The following is a 23,502-nucleotide window of genomic DNA, read 5'->3' on the forward strand; positions in this document are numbered from 1 at the left end:
AATCTTTAAATCGTTAATAAAACACAGTAACCTTCCTAATTTTATTGAACATACCTTCTTCTGGTTTTGTGCACTGATAATGTAGATGCCTCTTGTGTTGATGGATGTGGCCAATGATAGAGAAGAGAGTTCCACAGAACCATGGCTGTCCTTCACCGTTTTCAGCCACTCCAAATGACGTGCAGTGTCCCGCTGCAATCAGGGAGGAAACAATTGTGAATATGGTTTTCAAGCATTGTGTCTGTAGCTCAGTCTGTAGAGCATGGCGCTTGCAATAGCGGGATTTGTGGGTTTGATTCCCGTGGTCCACCCGTAAGTAAAAAAATGAATGGACGCACGACTGAGTCGCTTTGGATAAAAGCTATCTGCTATATTACATTACATATTATATCATGTCCAGTAAATGGTGCTCTGCAAAAAAAAACACAATTCTGAAAGTGTAGTGCTGAAGAGCCATTTTTACAATGTTGAAATACAGGCCTCAGTCCTTCAGGTTTGACAAGCTTTTCCCCAGAGTGTTAAATATGTCATAATTATCATAACATCTAACCAGCTTATTTGGTATGTTGCTGTCATTTCCAAGCGCCTTCCACAGTTTTGCCAAAGCCTCCTTGAAGGCATGAAAGTCGGCATCTGGTGGAAGGCCATAGAGCATGGAGGAGTAACCAAGAACAGCATCGTGGAAACAGGCTACACGGTCCACATCCAAGTCGTTCTCACCGGCGGAGATGGAGGCCAGGTCAACAAACACTTTCAGCTCGTTGATATCTGAAAACAGCAAAGAAAAACTGTTTAAGTTCGTTATGGGAAACCCTAACTAGTTGGCTACTACTGGTGCTGCTCTTTTTCTGCCTTGCCTTCTGGTATGACCTCACCTTCAAGAGCTTCTTTGACCCATTTGACAAAGTTTATCCTCAGTCCGAGCTCTCGAAGACACCGTCTGCGAGGTTCTGTGATGTCCTCAAGATCCTTCTTGATCTCCAGCAAATTGTCATCAATGCGATTCAGACTCTCTTCCTTAAAGTCCTCCGTGTTCTGGAAACATCATTATAATTTATATGAATAGACTATAGCAATGCTACACTCTTAGAAAACAGGCTTCCAAAATGGTTCTTCGCTGTCCCCATAGGAGAACCATTTTTGGGTTCCAGGTAGAACCCTCTGTGGAAAGGGTTCTACATTAACCCTTTACAGAACCCTTTTGGGTTTATCATATGGGAAAAGCCGAATAACCCTTTAAGGTTCTAGATAGCACCTTTTTTTTTCTAAGAGTGTAGAAATGCTTAATATATTGAACCAAGATCACTTTTGTGAAGTGATAATTTTTCCAACTCACCATATCTAGCAGTGTCTGTAGTACTTTGAAGTCCCCTTGAGGACAGATAGTCTCTCTGACATCCATAATGATCTTGGCCGATTTCAATGCTAGATGAAGGTCATGGTATTGTTGGATTTGCTGGACTCTGCTCTTGATCCATCTTCCATCATCAGCTGAGTTGATCCTGCACATTATTTTCAGATCTTTTTCCATGTCTTTGTACTTGTCTTTGTAGGCTTCAAAGATACTATCCACCTCCTCCAATGATATCGTACCAGATCTCAAACTGTCATAGATGCTCCTGTATTTATCGTTGCAACTCTGGAATATTTCGCTGTGGATCAGATCGAGAGTGTACACTTCTGTCTCCCTCTCAGGCTTTGGTTCTGTCTCATCTGTGTCAAGTTGGTTTTGTGAAAGCTCTTTGGCTTGGTTCTCCCAACACATAGTGAAAATGTAGCTGTCCCTGATAGCACGTAGGCTAGATGCCATCTGCCTGGTGTCATCACACAGGTTGAAGTATGTGACCACCCCAGTTACATTAGAGGAGTCATGGTCAAGTCTGTGAACTTCCATGAAATCATCCAGCGTCATCTGATCTATGTTCTCTTGGTTTTTGCGCTGCAGCTCTCTCACATCGACTGTGGATTAATATGGCATTTATTGAGAACCTTAACCATGAGTGTTATGTCAAGTCATAGGGCTACAATTTCCTCAAGCAAAGAAATGCATGCAATGAACAAAATAACTATAACAATCCTAAATTCATGGTGAGTTGTGCATTCTATAACTGAATCACACAGTTTTCTTAAACTGTGGTTAAATATAATCGTCTCCTCAGGGAAATTATTTGCACATATCGGTCACTGGCGTAGCACACAGCCCCGCAGCCCCCACAAGGCAGGGGGGGCCACGAGCTTTGGGGGGCCCCGGAGGTCCCCCAGATAGCATTTGAAAACGTCATAAGTCATGACATTAAAAAAAAAATATATATATATATATATATATAATATATATATATATATATATATATATATATATTACAAGAAATAAGCTTTTAAAATTGCATAATTTTCTCAGCCTCAAGGCAAAATGTGTAGATTGGCAGGAAATTAGCTCAGGGATTCTTGAAAGTACGGTCAATCCTTATTTTTATTGTTGAAAAAAATATATACTTTTTTGCATTATTTGAGCTTTACATCTTGGGGAAATTATATAAGGGAAAACATTTATTTGAGGGAATTTTCAAAATACTTTCAATATTATTTATTACATTTCCATGTCAGCTCTATGCCTGGAAATGCCCTGATCCGAAGCAAAGGATCCCAATTTCAAACTCTCTAAAAACAGTGTTTGAAATTAAATAATAACAGCTGCAGGGGGGCCCAGAGTGAAAAAGTTTGGGAACCCCTGGTGGTGTAGAGAATCATTATACCATCTAAACCGCTTTGAGATATCTTCTCCATAACCCAAAAATATTATATTTTCATCTGTTTGAAGCTGGTGTACAAAACCAGAAGTAAAACACGCAAAAGCTAAAGTTAAGAACGGGAAGCATAGAAATAGCGTACATAGAACAGATCTACCGCTTCTTAAAAAGTCACTGCATGGTCAATCCGACATCTGTGTTGATTGGCCGTGCAGCATTTACAGTTATGTCCTCTGTACGAAGTCAGGGCATTCATACTTCTTGCGCTTTGCTGAGCAGCGCAGAGCGGTTGTGAAGGAATCCCTCCATATCGTTACAAAATTTTAGAGGCGCACAGCGATGCGGTACGGAACACAATTTGGCCTCTACGTGCCTCCAGAGGCTTTTTTTATTTTTTTATATACTGTGAATGAAAAAGAAAAATGTAATATTTGTCAACTCCACGAAACATTAACTCAGTCAGATTTTGGTCCAACTTCAACTCGGTGCTGAAAGATCTGATAGAATGGTTTTTCCATATTTTACAAATGATTTGTATTGAACTTTTCTTTTTAGAGGCAAGAATATGTCGGTTTAGAGCTTCTGTTGTCAACTCCCCTTAAAGATAGATTTCTTTGTCAATATTCTGAAAAAGAAACCATTGTAATCACTGTTCTGCAACATATGCTGAAACAATCGAAGTATTTGCTGTGCTAGACGTAAGGGGAAATGTTTCCTTTATGTTCTAAATTTAAAAAACATGACAAAAATGCTAACAAAACAAGCCCTGGAGCATTATGTAGTGCTATAAAACAAAACAAAAATAAGTTTGGAGATTTGTATTGAATTTTTTTTTTACATCTAATGTTAGAATTAAACACTTGCTGGACAATAATTGTAAAAATGTAATGCCTGACAATAGTTGACATAAATCCAGTTTAGCTGCATTTTATGAAATAAATATACAGTATATAAATAGGTTGTTCCTTTACATGGTGTATTAGTTGATACTTTGGCCTATCAAATATATATTTCAAATGTTGTTCATATTAATTAAGACAAATATTTGTGGAAAGAAAGTTTTTCAAGAATCCCTGAACTCTAAAACAGCAACATTGTCCCTCAGCCTCATGGCAAAATTTGAAAAATAGAGATACATTTTTCTCTGGTGGACATTCCTGCAGTCAGCATGCCAATTGCACACTCCCTCAAAACTTGGAGACATCTGTGGCATTGTGTTGTGTGACAAAACGGCACATTTTAGAATGGACTTTTATTGTCCCTAGCACAAGGTGCACCTGTGTAATGATCATGATGTTTAATCAGCTTCTTGATATGCCACACCTGTCAGGTGGAAATGGCAAAAGGAGAAATGTTCACTAATAGGGATGTAAACAAATTTGTGCACAACATTTGAGAGAAATAATCAATTTGTGCTTATGGAACATTTCTGGGAACTTTTATTTCAGCTCATGACAAATGGGACCAATACTTTACACGTTGCGTGTTCAGACCTTGCGATATGCCACTGTTGTTTTGCGTGAGGAAAATGTTGCAAATACTTAAACAAATATCATAAAGCTCTTAAGAAATATATAGAGTTGAAAACATTGAACTCACTTTTGAGATGTTCCTGGAGTTTGTGGCAAAATATAAGAAGGCCTTCAACCATCTTCTTGTCATTGACGATAGCCTCCACTTCCTCCGCTCTCCATCTCAGTAATCGTTTCATGGTGTCCCCGTCCTGACAACGACCGTCATCACACAGGTCATCTGTTTTTGGAAAAAATACTGACGTCAACACACATCCTACAGTTTGAGATGTTCTTTTTCCATCTGGAGTGAAACAATTTTAACTATATATATATATATATATATATATATTTTTTTTATTGTTGACTATTTCCCAGAACAATCACCTATCTTCAGCAACTGAGTGAATTCTGTTTTTCTTTCAAGGATTTGATTGAGAGTCTGGATCTGGATTTTCCCGTAGATGAATTTCTTTGCGACAGAACAGAACGCAGAGCTTGCCACTCCCATCCGCTCTTTAGCTTCATCTGTCAACCGGTTAATCAACGCTCCATTTGCACCTGAAAGTAGACAAAAGTGTCAATTGTGGGTAGAAAGAAAATGGGGGGGGGGGGGGGGGGGGGGGATATGATCTTACTCAAACACAAGGCTCTGAATGCAAAGGCTCAGGATGTAATAAAGGCAGGTCTGTGTTCTTTTCTTTTTTGTATGTGTTGCAATGCAATGCAATGCATGTATACTATATGCACCTTGTACTTGGAAGATGCTTATGGCCATAGGCCAGCTGAGAAGGTGCTTCATCACCAACTCCTCGCCCTCGACGTACTGTCCATCGCTATTTTTGGGCCAGGACTTCAGCACTATCACAGACATCAGCTTCTCAAACTTGCTGAAGTCATGTTTCTTCAACAGCTCACAAAGATTAGATTTGTCCTGATAATGAAAAGTGGTAAGACACAATACAACATCGAAACCATTACAACTTTTTAAAATAGGATGAAGCATTTACTGTCATACATACGCACTTCAAATACATTTTATCATTCGAGGTACATACAGTATCATACAAAAAATGTAATCTTGCCTGGCAAATGGCGGTGACTGCCTCCAAGGCACATTTCTCCAGAGAGTTACACAAATAGGGACTTGTCTTGCCCACTTCCTCGATCTTGTCACAGTAGATTTGAATCTGATGCATGGGCTTCTCCTGAAGGACACACACGATCAACAGTTTTTACTTTCACAGTAGTACAAATGGCTATTTTTTTTTGTTAGATGGGCAATCCGAAAATCAAAAACTGCAAAGCGGTCACCCCGCCACGTGTTTTGATAAACAGCTGAGGATATGGGGCTAGAGAAATGTAACCACTTTAAATTTCATAGACAGAGCTATGAATGCAAGGACCATCAATGAGATCAAAATGATACGTTTTAACTATATTGTGAATCTATACAATTATTTACAATTACCTTGTTTACAAACAAGCTTTTTGTTTCTGATGGGGAATGACAGTTCAACTAAGCATATGATTAGACATTGATTCTTTTAAAAGTAAAAAAAAAATTATATGTACCTATTCCAGATTGCCCCGTTAAATGTATTATATGTTTTACAGTGAATTTAAATATATTTTACAATTGATTTAAAGCATAATAAATACCTTTTTTAGTTTTCCTTCAAAATCATTCAAGAAAGTACTTCTCCATAGTTCAGTGAATTCTTCATTCCCAAACGTGACTGAGATCAACCTTTTCCAGACCTAGAGAAAATAATCTCTCTGAATGTGAAACAATCACTGTACACATCAAAATTCTATGCTAATGTACAATTATTTTGACTGATTCTTCTGATAAGGATTTAAAACTGCACAGTTATCATTGCTTTGACTTTAAGTCTGACATTCCTACCTTCATTTCAGGCTCAATCTTTGAGGTAAAATAGGACCCATGGTTAACCGATTTGCTTGGGAATGCTTTTCGTCGCCAGTCCCTCATTGTTCGAAGTGTCTCCTCCAGAACTTTGTTTTCCTTACTTTTCACGGACTGGGAACCAAACCATTGATCATTCTGATATTATTATTATTATTATTAATAATATTATACTATAATGATCATATTATAGTTATGAAGAATAACACTCATATTTTTATCTGATTCCTCATTTAAAATGCGTTTGCATTCAAATCACTTTTACCAAGAATTGTGCTCAAATAAAGCAATAGAAAAATATTAGAAAATGAACATGTTGAGAAGTACCGAAATATCTCCCATTTGACTTAGTCTGTCAGAACTATTACGTTGTATGGAATTGAACAGCAAAAGACATTCACAACCACCATTTGTAAATATTGCATCACCCATCTCATATGTATATACTGTATTCTATACTATGTCACTGTATTTTATTCCAATCCTGCTCAGATAGATAGATAGATAGATAGATAGATAGATACAGTGCCTTGCGAAAGTATTCGGCCCCCTTGAACTTTGCGACCTTTTGCCACATTCCAGGCTTCAAACATAAAGATATAAAACTGTATTTTTTTGTGAAGAATCAACAACAAGTGGGACACAATCATGAAGTGGAACGACATTTATTGGATATTTCAAACTTTTTTAACAAATCAAAAACTGAAAAATTGGGCGTGCAAAATTATTCAGCCCCCTTAAGTTAATACTTTGTAGTGCCACCTTTTGCTGCGATTACAGCTGTAAGTCGCTTGGGGTATGTCTCTATCAGTTTTGCACATCGAGAGACTGACATTTTTTCCCATTCCTCCTTGCAAAACAGCTCGAGCTCAGTGAGGTTGGATCGAGAGCATTTGTGAACAGCAGTTTTCAGTTCTTTCCACAGATTCTCGATTGGATTCAGGTCTGGACTTTGACTTGGCCATTCTAACACCTGGATATGTTTATTTTTGAACCATTCCATTGTAGATTTTGCTTTATGTTTTGGATCATTGTCTTGTTGGAAGACAAATCTCCGTCCCAGTCTCAGGTCTTTTGCAGACTCCATCAGGTTTTCTTCCAGAATGGTCCTGTATTTGGCTCCATCCATCTTCCCATCAATTTTAACCATCTTCCCTGTCCCTGCTGAAGAAAAGCAGGCCCAAACCATGATGCTGCCACCACCATGTTTGACAGTGGGGATGATGTGTTCAGTGTGATGAGCTGTGTTGCTTTTACGCCAAACATCACGTTTTGCATTGTTGCCAAAAAGTTCAATTTTGGTTTCATCTGACCAGAGGACCTTCAACATGTTTGGTGTGTCTCCCAGGTGGCTTGTGGCAAACTTTAAACAACACTTTTATGGATATCTTTAAGAAATGGCTTTCTTCTTGCCACTCTTCCATAAAGGCCAGATTTGTGCAATATACGACTGATTGTTGTCCTATGGACAGAGTCTCCCACCTCAGCTGTAGATCTCTGCAGTTCATCCAGAGTGATCATGGGCCTCTTGGCTGCATCTCTGATCAGTCTTCTCCTTGTATGAGCTGAAAGTTTAGAGGGACGGCCAGATCTTGGTAGATTTGCAGTGGTCTGATACTCCTTCCATTTCAATATTATCGCTTGCACAGTGCTCCTTGGGATGTTTAAAGCTTGGGAAATATTTTTGTATCCAAATCCGGCTTTAAACTTCTTCACAACAGTATCTCGGACCTGCCTGGTGTGTTCCTTGTTCTTCATAATGCTCTCTGCGCTTTTAACGGACCTCTGAGACAGTGCAGGTGCATTTATACGGAGACTTGATTACACACAGGTGGATTGTATTTATCATCATTAGTCATTTAGGTCAACATTGGATCATTCAGAGATCCTCACTGAACTTCTGGAGAGAGTTTGCTGCACTGAAAGTAAAGGGGCTCAATAATTTTGCACGCCCAATTTTTCAGTTTTTGATTTGTTAAAAAAGTTTGAAATATCCAATAAATGTCGTTCCACTTCATGATTGTGTCCCACTTGTTGTTGATTCTTCACAAAAAAATACAGTTTTATATCTTTATGTTTGAAGCCTGAAATGTGGCAAAAGGTCGCAAAGTTCAAGGGGGCCGAATACTTTCGCAAGGCACTGTAGATATATATATATATATATATATATATAATCCAATCCATAATAATCTTAATCCATTCCTTACTTAGATTTACGTATATTTTCGGGTATACGTTGTGAAACTGTTAGATATTACTGCACCGTCGGGAGCTATAAGCACAAGCATTTAGCTACACCCGCAATAACATCTGCTAAACACGTGTATGTGACCAATACAATTTGATTTGATATTCAGAAAGCAAAACACTTTCCATTCACATAGGGCGTACCTGTGGATGGGAGCTTCCGGCAGTTTCTGCAATCAGACTGACCAGATGCAGGCAGTCCAGTGGAAGCTCACAGCGGTCTGAATCAGCAGTATCTTTACAGATTGTCCCCAGAACACTCACAGCTGTTTTCAAGCAACATTCTCCATATCTGTTATCACTGAAAACAACAACAACAACAAATAACTTGTGAGGGTCAAGGAACACTACAGGATGTTCTGTAACTGCATGAAGCTCAAATTATTTATAATACAATATTTTAAAGGAACGTCACTTTTAATTGTTGGATATTTTCTCTAGAGATAACATAGTAAAAATATCATTTCTTTACCTGAAGTGTTGTCCAGTAATTTCAATAAGATATGACAAAATCGCTTTCACTGGTTGCTAGATAAATGACATATCGTTGTTTAGTACAGTATATCGCCACTAAATCCTGGACATTGTACTACCTTGATATGATTACATGCTGCAATTCTCAATCAAAGCAGACTATGAACTCACAAAGTTATGGACTGCATCCAGAATTTAATCTCAGTCCATAACATCATAATTTTTTGCCTCATTGTTGCAAGAAATAACTTTTCAACCAAGGTCACATACCCTATAGGTGTAGTAAGACATTACAGACTTGAGACTGAACTGGAGTTGCTGAAGTGTGTCCAAGACACCCACATGGATGGCTGATATAAAGCTCATCAAGTCTTCCAACTGTAGCAGACACATCCAGGAGCGCACAAGTAGATGATCCACCTCCACCAGGTGTTTGTGTTCTGTCATGACCTTCATCAGGCCCCTGGATTCACAGCCAAGAGTCTCATTAAGATATTAAACATGACCAATCAAATATTCTACAGTGAGAAGGAAATGGTTTTCTGATACAAGTTTGAAATGCAGCTTATCAAAAAACTGTTGTAGTTTTAAGTTCCATTTAAACTCCAGCTTTGGAACCAATCTCAAGTCGACATTTCACAGATTCATACCTTGTGTCTCTGTAGGAGTCTTTTATTTTGATCCCTTTAAGCCCTGCCCAGGTGGCAAACGGTGGATCCATGGTGGGTGGAACGGGCTCAAAGGGCTTGCTGTCCCCTCGAAGCAGATGCAGGAGAGGGATGACCAAGATCCAGCTCACAACACTCCTCTCTCTTGCAAAGTTGCATAGCGACTCAACTTCCTCTGCAACACTAGATGTATACAAATAACCACATATTAGCTTGACATTCATAATAACCTCCGGATTTCAAGGTTAACTGAATAAAAGACAATGACCTAATATGCTCGGGTAGGCCTTGGGTGAAGTCTGTCCAGTAAGCAAGGAAATCATCTCTTGGCTTTTTTGGCAGGCAGAGCAGCTGACAAAGATGAGAGAGTTGACTTCCGTTGTCCTCTTTTAATCTGTACTTGTTGTACACAATCAGGATAATAATTCCTGCTTTCAGTGGGTCTGAGAGGAAAACCTCATGCTTTTCTCTGCCCTTTTGGGACTGAGGATCTAGGTTTTTCTCCATGAAGTTTTTCATGAGGCTTCTCACCTGTGGGAATACATATAAATAATGTTAAATATCACTCAACATTTTATTAATATCACTTTGCACTTTAAACATTTTAAGCAAAAAAAAAAAAAGATTGAACTTTTGCAATGGGGAAACTATTTTGTGTGAGTTTGTGCGTGCATCATTTTGTTGGCTCTACACAAGAATATGGCAACTATGGATTTGAAGTCCTGGGCGGTTTCGTTAATTCAATTATACTGAACAAAAATAAAAACGCAACATGTAAAGTGTTGGTCCCATGTTTCATGAGCTGAAATAAATGATCCCAGAAAATGTTCCATATGCACAAAAAGCTTATTTAGCAAAAATATTGTACACTAATTTGTTGACATCCCTGTTGGTGAGCATTTCTCCTTTGCCAAGACAATCCATCCACCGGACAGGTGTGGCATATCAAGAAGCTGATTAAACAACATGATCATTACACAGGTGCACCTTGTGCTGAGGACAATAAAAGAACCACATCCGGCCTATGTCCTCCCAGGCCCACCCATGGCTGTGCCCATACCCAGTCGTGAAATTCATAGGTTAGGAACTAATTTATTTATTTCAATTGACTGATTTCCTTATATGAACTGTAACTCAGTAAAATCATTGAAATTGTTGCATGTTGTGTTTATATTTCTGCTCAGAGTACATGTATGTCTACATGAAATGCAGCATTCTATAGATGTCAAGTTTAAACGTACCTCTTCTTCTCCAAACAATAAATCCCATGTTGTCTTTCCACCGTCATAGACACAGGGATAGCTGTATGTGGAGAAGAATTGCTGGAGCTGGGAAAAGAAACTCCTCACATTCACTTCAGTCCAGGTTCTCAGAAGATCAAATATGCCTTCCAACATCACCTTTGCAGCCAGCTGTCTTCCCTTTACTAAGGTGCTCTTCATGTTATTCCACCAGTTTGTAAGAGGTGACATAAAGTCTTGTTTTGGTTGTGGATATACAACATCGTCATACTGGTGCCATTCACCTTAAGATAAATAATGTTGAGGTTTGGTTTGAATGCATCGTTGCAGAGAAAACAAATCATAAACAAATATTGTTATATTACTATATACAGTTGAAGTCAGAAGTTTCTAAACACCTTAGCCAAATACATTTAAACTCAGTTTTTTTTTTTAATCTTAGTAACAATTCCCTGTCTTAGGTCAGTTAGGATCACCAGTTTATTTTAAGAGTGTGAAATGACAGAATAATAGTAGAGAGTGATTTATTTAAGCTTTTATTTCTTTCATCACATTCCCAGTGGGTCAGAAGTTTACATACACTCAATTCGTATTTGGTAGCATTGCCTTTAAATTGTTTAGCTTGGGTCAAACATTTTGGGAAGCCTTCCACAAGCTTCCCACAATAAGTTGGGTGAATTTTGGCCCATTCCTCCTCACAGAGCTGGTGTAACTGAGTCAGGTTTGTAGGCCTCCTTGCTCGCACACACTTTTTCAGTTCTGCCCACAAATGTTCTATAGAATTGAAGTCAGGGCTTTGTAATGGCCACTCCAATACCTTGACTTTGTTGTCCTTAAGCCATTTTGCCACAACTTTGGAAGTATGCTTGTGGTCATTGTCCATTTGGAAGACACATTTGCGACCAAGCTTTAACTTCCTGACTGATGTCTTGAGATGTTGCTTCAATATATCCACATAATTTTTCCTCCTCGTGATGCCATCTATTCTTTGAAGTGCACCAGTCCCTCCTGCAGCAAAGCACCCCCACAACATGATGCTGCCACCCCCATGCTTCACTGTTGGGATGGTGTTCTTCGGCTTGCAAGTCTCCCCCTTTTTCCTCCAGACATAACAATGGTAATTTTGTCCAAACAGTTCTATTTTTCTTTCATCAGACCAGAGGACATTTCTCCAAAAAGTACAGTTTTGTCCCCATGTGAAGTTGCAAACCGTGGTCTAGCTTTTTTATGGTGGTTTTGGAGAAGTGTTTGGCCTAGCGGCCTTTCAGGTTATGTCGATATAGGACTCGTTTAACTGTGGATATAGATACTTTTGTACCTGTTTCCTCCGGCATCTTCACAAAGTCCTTTGATGTTGTTCTGGGATTGATTTGTACTTTTCACACCAAAGTAAGTTCATCTCTAGGAGACATGCGTGGTCCCATGGTGTTTACCGTATACTTGCGTACTATTGTTTGTACAGATGAACATGGTACCTTCAGGCGTTTTGAAAATGCTCCAGACTTGTGGTCTACAAATTTTTTTCTGAGGTCAGGGCTGATTTCTTTTGATTTTCCCATTATGTCAAGCAAAGAGGCACTGAGTTTGAAGGTAGGCCTTGAAATACATCCACAGGTACACCTCCAATTGACTCAACTGATGTCAATTAGCCTATCGGAAGTTTCTAAAGCCATGACATCCTTTTCTGGAATTTTCCAAGCTGTTTAAAGGCAGTCAACTTAGTGTGTGTGAACTTCTGACCCACTGGAATTGTGATACAGTGAATTATAAGTGAAATAATCTATCATTACATGGGCTTGCTCCTACCTATCTCTCTGATTTGGTCCTGCCGTACATACCTACACGTACGCTACGGTCACAAGACGCAGGCCTCCTAATTGTCCCTAGAATTTCTAAGCAAACAGCTGGAGGCAGAGCTTTCTCCTATAGAGCTCCATTTTTATGGAATGGTCTGCCTACCCATGTAAGAGACGCAAACTCGGTCTCAACCTTTAAGTCTTTACTGAAGACTCATCTCTTCAGTGGGTCATATGATTGAGTGTAGTCTGGCCCAGGAGTGGGAAGGTGAACGGAAAGGCTCTGGAGCAACGAACCGCCCTTGCTGTCTCTGCCTGGACGGTTCCCCTCTTTCCTCTGGGATTCTCTGCCTCTAACCCTATTACAGGGGCTGAGTCACTGGCTTACTGGGGCTCTTTCATACCGTCCCTGGGAGGGGTGCATCACTTGAGTGGGTTGAGTCACTGGTGTGATCTTCCTGTCTGGATTGCCCCCCCCTCGGGTTGTGCCGTGGCGGAGATCTTTGTGGGCTATACTCGGCCTTGTCTCAGGATGGTAAGTTGGTGGTTGAAGATATCCCTCTAGTGGTGTGGGGGCTGTGCTTTGGCAAAGTGGGTGGGGTTATATCCTTCCTGTTTGGCCCTGTCCGGGGGTGTCCTCAGATGGGGCCACAGTGTCTCCTGACCCCTCCTGTCTCAGCCTCCAGTATTTATGCTGCAGTAGTTTGTGTGTCGGGGGGCTAGGGTCAGTTTGTTATATCTGGAGTACTTCTCCTGTCCTATTCGGTGTCCTGTGTGAATTTAAGTGTGCTCTTTCTAATTCTCTCTTTCTTTCTCTCTCTCTCAGAGGACCTGAGCCCTAGGACCATGCCTCAGGACTACCTGACATGATGACTCCTTGCTGTCCCCAGTCCACCTGGCCGTGCTGCTGCTCCAGTTTCAACTGTTCTGCCTTATTATTATTGGACCATGCTGGTCATTTATGAACATTTGAACATCTTGGCCATGCTCTGTTATAATCTCCACACGGCACAGCCAGAAGAGGACTGGCCACCCCACATAGCCTGGTTCCTCTCTAGGTTTCTTCCTAGGTTTTGGCCTTTCTATGGAGTTTTTCCTAGCCACCGTGCTTCTACACCTGCATTGCTTGCTGTTTGGGGTTTTAGGCTGGGTTTCTGTACAGTACTTTGAGATATCAGCTGATGTACGAAGGGCTATATAAATAAATTTGATTTGATTTCACAATTCCAGTGGGTCAGACGTTTAGGAAGTTAAAGCTTGGTCGCAAATGGGTCTTCCAAATGGACAATGACCCCAAGCATACTTGTAAAGTTTTGGCAAAATGGCTTAAGGACAACAAAGTCAAGGTATTGGAGTGGCCATCACAACGCCCTGACCTCAATTCTAGAGACAATTTGTGTGCAGAACTGAACAAGTGTGTGCCAGCAAGGATGCCTACAAACCTGACTCAGTTACACCAGCTCTGTCAGGAGGAATGGGCCAAAATTCACCCAACTTATTGTGGGAAGCTTGTGGAAGGCTTCCCAAAATGTTTGACCCAAGCTAAACAATTTAAAGGCAATGCTACCAAATACGAATTGAGTGTATGTAAACTTCTGACCCACTGGGAATGTGATGAAAGAAATAAAAGCTGAAATAAATCATTCTCTCTACTGTTATTCTGACATTTCACATTCTTAAAATAAAGTGGTGATCCTAACTGACCTAAGACAGGGAAATTGTACTCTGATTAAATGTCAGGAATTGTGAAAAACTGAGTTTAAATGTATTTGGCTAAGGTGTATGTAAACTTCAGACTTCAACTATATTTGTAACCAAACAATTATATGCATCTTTTCAGACTGGATTTATAGTTTTGAAATGGAATACTGTATATACATTTTAGAGCAATATGGGCTTTGCAACAAGTGTTGACAAAAGAGGCTCTGTTAATACACATTGTCTAACCTCGTCTCAACAAAATCAGTTGCATTTGCAAATGCAGTATAGGGATTATACAACATTAAACTGTACCTTCGAGTGTCAAAAGCTTTTGACTGATGGACAGACACCTGTTGACAAATAGCGTTGAGTTTGTCTGGTAGATGTGCTCATATGTACCGTGATCATAGTGCTTCCCATTCCACTTACTATAAACAAAATATTTATAGGGTATGGAACAAATATCAATCTTATTCCAGTTGGGAATCACCACTTGTCCTTCAACAAGGAATCCATCTTTCCCCAAAGCACTGTGTAAACAAAATAAAACATGTTCATGAGTGGTGAATAAACCTCATGTTGAAGTCAGTTGAATAAAGACAATGGACAACTAGTCTAAACACCCATGTTGATTTTGTAAATGCAATAATCAGTTGAATATATTTCAGTAATACATTGAGTACATCCCTTGATTATATAATTGTTCACACACTTGATTAAAGTCCACAAGTCAATTATTTTCATTAAAGACCTTACCAGACGATAAACATTTCCACAACATTTATGTCCCAAGATCCAAAAAGACTTCCAGATCTTAAGAATATCCGGTCAGTTGAGTTCAGTTTGAAGTCTTTGGAAATGACAGCATGGAAATAGATGGTGAGGTCATCACTCCTAGGGACCTGTTGTGTTCTTGGTGGCCTTTTTGGAAGAAAAGTAAGAGAAAATGTTTCATTTTATTTCCAATATATAACTGACTCAAAATTCTTTCAATTTACATGATCTACTTTTTCTGCTGTTAAATGTTATAATATTCTTGCACCAAAAAAAAATACTGGTCCAGGATAGTTACACTAGTCCCTCCCCTGTGACAGGAAACATACATTCAAACATAAGACGGAACTGATTCACTATACTGAACTTACAGCTGAGGAGGCAGTGGCTGATGCTGGAAGCAGTCTTCATTACGTTGGTTCGGAGGCAGATCTTTCCCTGCAACTGTGGCGTCAATAGTAGATGACTTGGATGCATCTCCACCACCCGTATTACTCAGCTTCTCTGGTTCCTTGTTTGGCTTGGAAGTCTCTTGCCTTGATTCTTGAGGCTTGTCACCAGCCTAATTATTAAGTTCAAGAATGTTACAGTACAACAAAAACACAGTTCATTCCACATGCTGAATAATAACAGAATATAAATATATGTATTACCTCTGCCTTGTGGGATCCAGAAACAAAGTTCTGTGAGTTTGCTTCATTTTTCCTGCTCTGGTCTCTGTAGTTACTGGCGCCAACCCCTTGCCTCCTGGACAGATCTCCCGTCTCCTGAGAGGTCCCCACCAGAACGTCTTTATATGACAACTGCCCTACTGATTGACTTGGACCTGAGGCAGGTTCTGTTCTGTTCTGATCTTTTCTCTTAGATGTCTTCTCAGGCACCTCCTGTGTTACTGAGGGAGCTGGACCAGTAGATTGTGTTTGACTAGTGTTTGGCTCATCTGTTGGGTCAGAACCCCTCTGATCACCAAGGGATACTTGGGATTGGTCAACACACTTCTTTGAGTTTGCTTCATTTGTTATATTCTCGTCGGTCTGGTTACTAGAGGTCTTCCGTTCATTCAGAACTCTAGCCTCTGTGTTGCCTTCACCATCAAGGCTTTTTGATGGCCCCGTTGACCCGTGTGACGTCCCCTTCAGTTCTTCCTCCTCCAAGAGTTTACTGGCTGGTTGAGTTGGGTCTGAGGCACGTCCTCCTGTGTTCTGATCAGCTGTCTCGGGTGTGGATGAGGCCTGTGTGTCTGATGTAGGACTAGGTTGGTTTGGCTCATTCACTGGTGCGTCTACGTTTGCCTTCGATGGACCCTTGGCCTGGTCTTCTGGCAGTGTTTGGTGTGGGGATGGGTTTGGAGAGGCTATAGGCATGGTTGGAGGGCCAGCAGGTGTGGCGGTGTTGACAGGAGGAGGGCCAGCAGGTGTGGTGGTGTTGACAGGAGGGCCAGTAGGTGTGGCAGTGTTGACAGGAGGGCCAGTAGGTGTGGCGGTGTTGACAGGAGGGCCAGCAGGTGTGGCAGTGTTGACAGGAGGGCCAGTAGGTGTGGCGGTGTTGACAGGAGGGCCAGTAGGTGTGGCAGTGTTGACAGGAGGGCCAGCAGGTGTGGCGGTGTTGACAGGAGGGCCAGTAGGTGTGGCGGTGTTGACAGGAGGGCCAGTAGGTGTGGCAGTGTTGACAGGAGGAGGGCCAGCAGGTGTGGCGGTGTTGACAGGAGGGCCAGCAGGTGTGGCGGTGTTGACAGGAGGGCCAGTAGGTGTGGCAGTGTTGACAGGAGGGCCAGTAGGTGTGGCGGTGTTGACAGGAGGGCCAGTAGGTGTGGCAGTGTTGACAGGAGGGCCAGTAGGTGTGGCAGTGTTGACAGGAGGGCCAGTAGGTGTGGCAGTGTTGACAGGAGGGCCAGTAGGTGTGGCGGTGTTGACAGGAGGAGGGCCAGCAGGTGTGGCAGTGTTGACAGGAGGGCCAGCAGGTGTGGTGGTGTTGACAGGAGGGCCAGCAGGTGTGGCAGTGTTGACAGGAGGGCCAGTAGGTGTGGCAGTGTTGACAGGAGGGCCAGTAGGTGTGGCAGTGTTGACAGGAGGGCTATCCACCGCTGAAGTAGAGCTCTCACTGCCAGACAACTCATCTTTCTCTTGACGTGTGTCAGTGCTCAGCTCAATAGCGCTGGAAGAACCTCCACTCTATGAACAATGTATACAAAAATGAGGCCTTTTAACACATAAATCAGGATCAGCATTTCTGATTCATAAGCCCTGCCCATTAAAGTGTTCCCATTCCATGCTAATTTCACTGGGTTCCCTTGACTTAAAAACCCACGTCTGGTCACATCCTAACGGAACCTGTGACTTGTTCTGTTAAAACAAATATAGAATTGTAAATCTCTTATCGCCTCATAACAATACTCTGACTTTAACGACAGATGTTGAGTCATTTCAAAAAGAGGTTACAAAAAAACGAAATATTAGAAGCCTTTTTAATAAGGTGACATTATCAAAAGGCGTATGAATGCTCATAACAGGAAATGACACAACATGCCCGTCTGCTTTAAGTAAAGTGTTTTGAACTACCGCTGTGTGTAAAACAATCCTGACTCTGCATATGCTCTATATTCTAGTGGAGAGTTGGGACCTTTTTCTTGACATTGCCCCCTGGTTCTTCACTGGAGTGTTTCGTAGACGCGTCGGTCTTGTTCCCCGACCACGTCAGTGGCGCAGCCTCCTTCTGGCGCTCTGCTTCACGGACCACAGATGTTTGATGCTCTGAAGTGGTCCCACCTGACATGGAGGGTAAAGTCATTTAGATCCACATGAACTACGTGTGATAGAGACATGCAAACCATTCTGACCTTTTACTGATTTGCTTCCTTGTCCTGGACAATGCTGTATACATAGGGCCTTTCTGGGTAAGGTCACTTTCTGTGTTTCTTAGGACAAATTAATAACGGATTTCTTTGTGATTGCGTATATTTAATGGATTTAGTAAAATAACTGGTAAGCGCACGGTGTGATAAATACCACTTTTTTGACAGCGGTTCCACACATTCGGTGACACACGTTATGTTATTCTGTTGTTATTCCGCTATATGATTGTATTACATTATAATACTATAACTATATGGGTGTGTTGACTGTGATCAGCGCAGGGGAATGTAAGTCTGTATAGTCAGTTTAAATGAACAAAATAAGAACTTTTGATTTAATTTGCATGGCGCAGCCTAGGCTGCACAGACAAGCAACATAGTTGAACTCAAAATATTCCCAATTTTTATTTTATATTAAGTCTTATGTATCTTAGGACCTGCCTAAACTAAATAATGGGTTTCTTTGTGATATAGTGTGTGTGTGTGTGTATATATATATCTGTTTCACAAGCGTCCCCTGGTCTAGTGTCCCCTGGTCTGTTTCACAAGCGTCCCCTGGTCTAGTGTCCCCTGGTCTGTTTCACAAGCGTCCCCTGGTCTAGTGTCCCCTGGTCTGTTTCACAAGCGTCACCTGGTCAAGAGTCCCCTGGTCTAGTGTCCCCTGGTCTGCTTGCTCTGTTTCACAAGCGTCCCCGGAAGTCTTGCAACGTTGTGCCTTTGGGTTGTGCCTGTGAGCCTCCCAGGCCCATGTTTTGCCCAGGGTTAAGAACATACATTGTAGACAAATAATATTACATTGTATTTTATTACACCCTCTATATTTATTCCACAAATACCTTGGCCAAAATGTGTTTAATCATTAGTTCTTAGTAATATTTACTTCTGAAATTAAAATGTTAAAAATATTTTGTCAATTATTTCATATATATATTATTAATCTGGCCTTGGATCCCTTGAAGTACGGACCACACTTTGAGAACCCTTGCTGTACGGAGTATGCGGTTTTAAATTCAGCATTTTAAATAGAATAACATTCTACAAAATATAAATCGCAACACGTAAAGTGTTGGACCCATGTTTCATGAGCTGAAATAAAAGATCCCAGAAATGTTTCATATGCACAAAAAATGTATTTCTCTCAAATGTTGTGCACAAATTTGTGTACATCTGTTAGTGAACATTTCTCCCTTACCAAGATAATCCGACCTGACAGGTGTGGCACCTGACAGGTGTGGCATATCAAGAAGCTGATTAAACAGCATGATCAATACACGTGCACCTTGTGCTGGGGACAATAAAAGGCCAATCTAAAATGTGCAGTTCTCTCACACAACACAATGCCACATGCTTACTAAAGGAATTTGGCAGTACGTCCAACCGGCCTCAAAACTGCAGACCACGTATTGGGTGGGCGAGCGGTTTGCTGATGTTAACGTTGCGAACACAGTGCCCCATGGTGGCAGTGGGGTTTATGGTAGGCATAAGCTATGGACAACGAACACAATTGCATTTTATCGATGGCAATTTGAATGCAGAGATACCGTGATGAGATCCTGAGGCCCATTGTCGTGCCATTCATCCACCGCCTCATGTTTCAGCATGGTAGGGCACGGCCCCATGTCGCAAGAATCTGTACACAATTCCTGGAAGCTGAAAATGTCCCAGTTTTTCCATGGCCTTCAAACTCACCAGACATGTCACACATTGAGCATGTTTGGAATGCTCTGGATCGACGTGTACCACAGTTCCAGTTCCCCGCCAAAATCCAGCAACTTCACATAGCCATTGAAGCCGAGTGGGACATTATTCCACAGGCCACAAGCAACAGCCTGATCAACTCTATGCGAAGGAGATATGTTGCACTGCATTAGGCAAATGGTGGTCACACCAGATACTGACTGGTTTTCTGATCCACGCCCATACCTTTTTTTAAAAGTATGTGACCAACAGATGCATATCTGTATTCCCAGTTATGTGAAATCCATGGATTAGGGCCTAATGAATTTATTTCAATTGACTTATATGAACTGTAACTCAGTAAAATCTTTGAAATTGTTGCATGTTGCGTTTATATTTTTGTTCAGTATAATAAAACAACAATAATTAACCTAGCCTACCAGCCTGGTCTCATAGACTAGACGTAATATAGTAAATGTAAATCTGAGGACTCAAATTGGTATGTTACGTTACGTTTGCTATGGTTACATAAGACAGACGTTTACTTAAGGCAAAATCTAGTAGGGTCTAGCAAACCAAAGGTTGCACGTTTGAATCTCATCATGGACAACTTTAGCATTTTAGCTAATAAGTAACTTTGGAACTACTTTTTAACTACTTTGCAACTACTTAGCATGTTTGGTAACTCTTCCCCTAAACATAACCTGAACCCCTAACCCGAACCCCTTGCTTAGCTAACGTTAGCCACCTACCTAATGTTAGCCACTTAGCTAATTTTTGCATTAGCCACCTAGCTAATGTTAGCTACAACAAATTGGGAATTCATAACATATCATACGTTTAGCAAATTCATAAGGTATTGCAAGAATTGCAATTTGTAACATATCATATGAAATGGATGATGGACAGCCGTAAATTAATACACACCATATGAAACATAACGTATCATTTCATTTCATCCCATTTTACGTTTACTATGTTACATCTACCCCTGAGTCCAGGTTGAGCCTACTAAAATGGTGCGGTTGCATAACATCTAGTTAATCTAGCCTGTTATAAGGCATAGTCTAATACTGGGCATACACTACACAACTTCTAAATTCTTAACAACTTGGACATGTTTACATTTCCCGATTTACTTGTCCCAAATCTTTCATTCCATCCATCCTCAACCCCAGCACGTGGGTGCTAACGTGATTCCCTAGTTGATCCTGCCCCGAGTTTCTCAGTTGTCATAGGAAAAAAAATGCAGACGGAAACAGCGAGCATATAAACAGCGAAATGGTTCCAATCGTTTTTACACCATTCACTTTTCCCATGTTGGATTTTAATAACACTTAAAAGGGCTCTGTTTCATGTCGGCTAACATTGGCATGCCGTTTTGATAAACATGTAAATCTCTTTCGGAAAAACGGTGACGTTTATCAATATATCCCAAGACAGTTCACAGAATTGTAAATGTAAAGAAATGTAGCCAATTTCTTCATTATTACATTTAGCAAACATTAGATAGTTAATCCAGACATTCTTACCTTTACCGCAGTTCGGCAGTCTCGTCCAGATCATCATGGCATTTGTAGTTCTTTATGATAGCCACATTAGCAGCTAATTAGCATTTCATTTGTTGGGGCTAAATACAGGCAAATATATTGATAAAAGCCATCTTGTCCGTGAGAGATTTACACACTATCAAATAGTCACACCAGGGTATGCCTTCATGAAAAACAGCCCTTATGTTTGGTGTTTCTAAAATCCCTCTTGGGAAAAATGAATGGTGGAAAATGATTGGAGCCATTTCCCTGTTTGACCGCTAGGTTTTATGGGTATTATGACTCATACTGTGGTGCTCTATTTGGCTGCCAGAGCCAGTCTACCCCTGAAAATAACATATAGTCAGTCCTTGGACCTTAAAGAGCAACGGACATTTTGGGCTAAGTGTAAGCATCCAAATATGATAGCTTTATTCCCCGCCATTCATATATTACATACTTGATAGTAATTTATAGTAATTTAATAGTAATTAATAGTAATTTAAAACAAATGTATATATATATTACCTGTGGTGCAAATTTGAGGAGCTAACCTCAATCCGCATTCACTGCAAAATTTTGACGATTTTTCCACTTGGTGACCACAGCCAGGACACTTCATCTTGATGTAGCCGATCTGTTTGCAATCAAAAACACGCCATCATTACAAACCATTCATATGATTCAGCAGCCTGATCAGCATGCTTTCACTTTCAATTAGCCAACGCCTCATCGAAAGATATGGTTGGGCTCATGGCTTTCCAAAGTAGGCTACCGCTCTAGTTAGCCTATGAAAAACTACTTACAATGAATATTGAGGTAACTGTGATTTGGAATTCATTTATATGACCTGCAAAACTGTATAAAACAGTTTCTCACTTTTCTATCGAGACAACGAGGATTTGACCAAACTAGACTACTTGTGAACAAGGATTTGTTTTTGATCATCAGTTTTACCCCCAAGATAATCAACGAGTCATGTTAACACCTGCTGCGCCACAACTTTAACATAATTTCGACAAAACACAAAACAATTTAAATATTTTGCCCAATAATATTGAAACATACAGAAAGATACATTCACCTTTTACATGCTAATTTGTTCGATTGTCACCCAATAAGCATCGTCTTACCGTTTTGTCGACTCTTCTTCACGCTGTCAAAACTCTGTCTGTGTCAATACTGAAAGTCTATCGAAGATATGGACATGTTGTACTGTACATTCTGATAACTTTCGTTTTCCTGAGAAAGGGTGGCAACTTTCCTTCCCTTGTATGAATATAGATTATCCACACGGTGCATTATTTTTTGACAAAGTGGAATAATAGGCTGGTAGGCCTACTTATAAACATGTTTTGTCATTTCACTTTTCACGTTTGCCTAATCAGCTTTTTTTTCCCCTAAATTAATAACAGTTGGGGATTTTAATTAATGGTATTAAATACATTTTACATTACGTTGCACAGTACAAATTATTTTTAATAATACGCCTTTAATGTCTTACATTCACTGCTAAAATGGACCCAAATTTGATCGCCAAGTTTTCCTGCTAAAAACATTCCGCGACTCCGCGAATAGCTGTCAAGAGGTTTTGTCAGTGATTTGGTGGTGCCAGGAACGGAACAGGTTGGGAACCACTGACTCTGCCTATTTTAAGGCACCAACCAGTTTTATTTGACAGATTTACTGACAGCCATCATTTGATGCATGGGTGTGGTTGGCAGGCGGTTGCATAGGAGTGATTTCAGTGCCAAAATAAATTGAATTTGAATTCCATAACCTTGAATTTGTCATGCACAAATTGACTATGTATTTCATTGAGTTCAATATTAATTTGAATATTCAAATGTTATATTTAGTTTCAATATGGTAGATATTGGAGTCATTGTCTACAAACCTTCAGTTCAAGATGACCAAAAGTATATTCAACTTCTCAGATGCATTTACATTAATGGCAGTTTGGGGTGACCGACTGGGAAGTTTCACTTTAACGAACCTTCAAGTCGGAAACTGAGGCGGTTGACAGTTTCACCACGACCTTTGAACCATAAGGTCAGTTTTTTTAATATTTTTTACAATTACAAACTTATTGTGGATAATGTAGCTAGTTTCACCATATTGTCAATGTTAAGCAAGCTAACCTTTATCGGCAAGTTAGCCACCTCAAGTAGTACTGGTTGAAGTACTGCTCAGACTTCTAAAGCACTTTAACACAATCATGTTGGACTTATGGGGAAGTTATTCCACTTCTGACTAGCACGTGGAATGCCCAATTAGTGTTCAAATGATGTATTAAGATGTATTATGTTGACAATAAAGTCAACTGACAGCTCTAACAATGGGAAATACATGTCCA

The 23,502-nt window shown here is 40.4% G+C and overlaps 2 protein-coding genes across 3 annotated transcripts in view; both read right to left on the reverse strand.

The window, feature by feature from the left end:
- LOC110508243 (E3 ubiquitin-protein ligase rnf213-alpha) overlaps positions 1 to 14,802 on the reverse strand; it is a 51,939-nt gene extending 37,137 nt beyond the window's left edge. The window contains exons 1-17 of one of the 2 annotated variants that reach the window (XM_036967106.1): positions 14,628 to 14,794; positions 10,819 to 11,102; positions 9,846 to 10,108; positions 9,560 to 9,760; positions 9,180 to 9,372; positions 8,908 to 8,963; positions 8,580 to 8,736; positions 6,168 to 6,302; positions 5,921 to 6,019; positions 5,344 to 5,466; positions 5,009 to 5,192; positions 4,646 to 4,819; positions 4,347 to 4,499; positions 1,337 to 1,959; positions 876 to 1,035; positions 551 to 768; positions 55 to 192 (exon numbers count right to left, since the gene is read on the reverse strand). In XM_036967106.1, coding sequence (XP_036823001.1) covers positions 55 to 192; positions 551 to 768; positions 876 to 1,035; positions 1,337 to 1,959; positions 4,347 to 4,499; positions 4,646 to 4,819; positions 5,009 to 5,192; positions 5,344 to 5,466; positions 5,921 to 6,019; positions 6,168 to 6,302; positions 8,580 to 8,736; positions 8,908 to 8,963; positions 9,180 to 9,372; positions 9,560 to 9,760; positions 9,846 to 10,108; positions 10,819 to 11,049 — 3,108 coding nt within the window. In that variant the 5' untranslated portion in view covers positions 11,050 to 11,102; positions 14,628 to 14,794. Of the gene's footprint in view, positions 1 to 54; positions 193 to 550; positions 769 to 875; positions 1,036 to 1,336; positions 1,960 to 4,346; positions 4,500 to 4,645; positions 4,820 to 5,008; positions 5,193 to 5,343; positions 5,467 to 5,920; positions 6,020 to 6,167; positions 6,303 to 8,579; positions 8,737 to 8,907; positions 8,964 to 9,179; positions 9,373 to 9,559; positions 9,761 to 9,845; positions 10,109 to 10,818; positions 11,103 to 14,627 lie in introns of both variants that reach the window. The other variant, XM_036967107.1, reaches the window with a different exon arrangement.
- A 250-nt stretch (positions 14,803 to 15,052) lies between these two features.
- LOC118944889 (mucin-2-like) lies at positions 15,053 to 22,538 on the reverse strand. Its single transcript, XM_036967108.1, has 7 exons — positions 22,280 to 22,538; positions 21,675 to 21,783; positions 17,709 to 17,854; positions 17,177 to 17,260; positions 15,743 to 16,996; positions 15,461 to 15,651; positions 15,053 to 15,236 (listed from the first exon to the last, which is right to left on the reverse strand). The coding sequence occupies exons 2-7, from the start codon at positions 21,766 to 21,768 to the stop codon at positions 15,068 to 15,070; spliced, it is 1,938 nt and encodes a 645-aa protein (XP_036823003.1). The 5' UTR covers positions 21,769 to 21,783; positions 22,280 to 22,538; the 3' UTR covers positions 15,053 to 15,067.
- Between the last annotated feature and the right edge of the window lie 964 nt (positions 22,539 to 23,502).

Source organism: Oncorhynchus mykiss, chromosome 28 (genome assembly GCF_013265735.2).
Source record: "Oncorhynchus mykiss isolate Arlee chromosome 28, USDA_OmykA_1.1, whole genome shotgun sequence".
In the NCBI taxonomy this organism is placed as follows: Eukaryota; Metazoa; Chordata; class Actinopteri; order Salmoniformes; family Salmonidae; genus Oncorhynchus; species Oncorhynchus mykiss.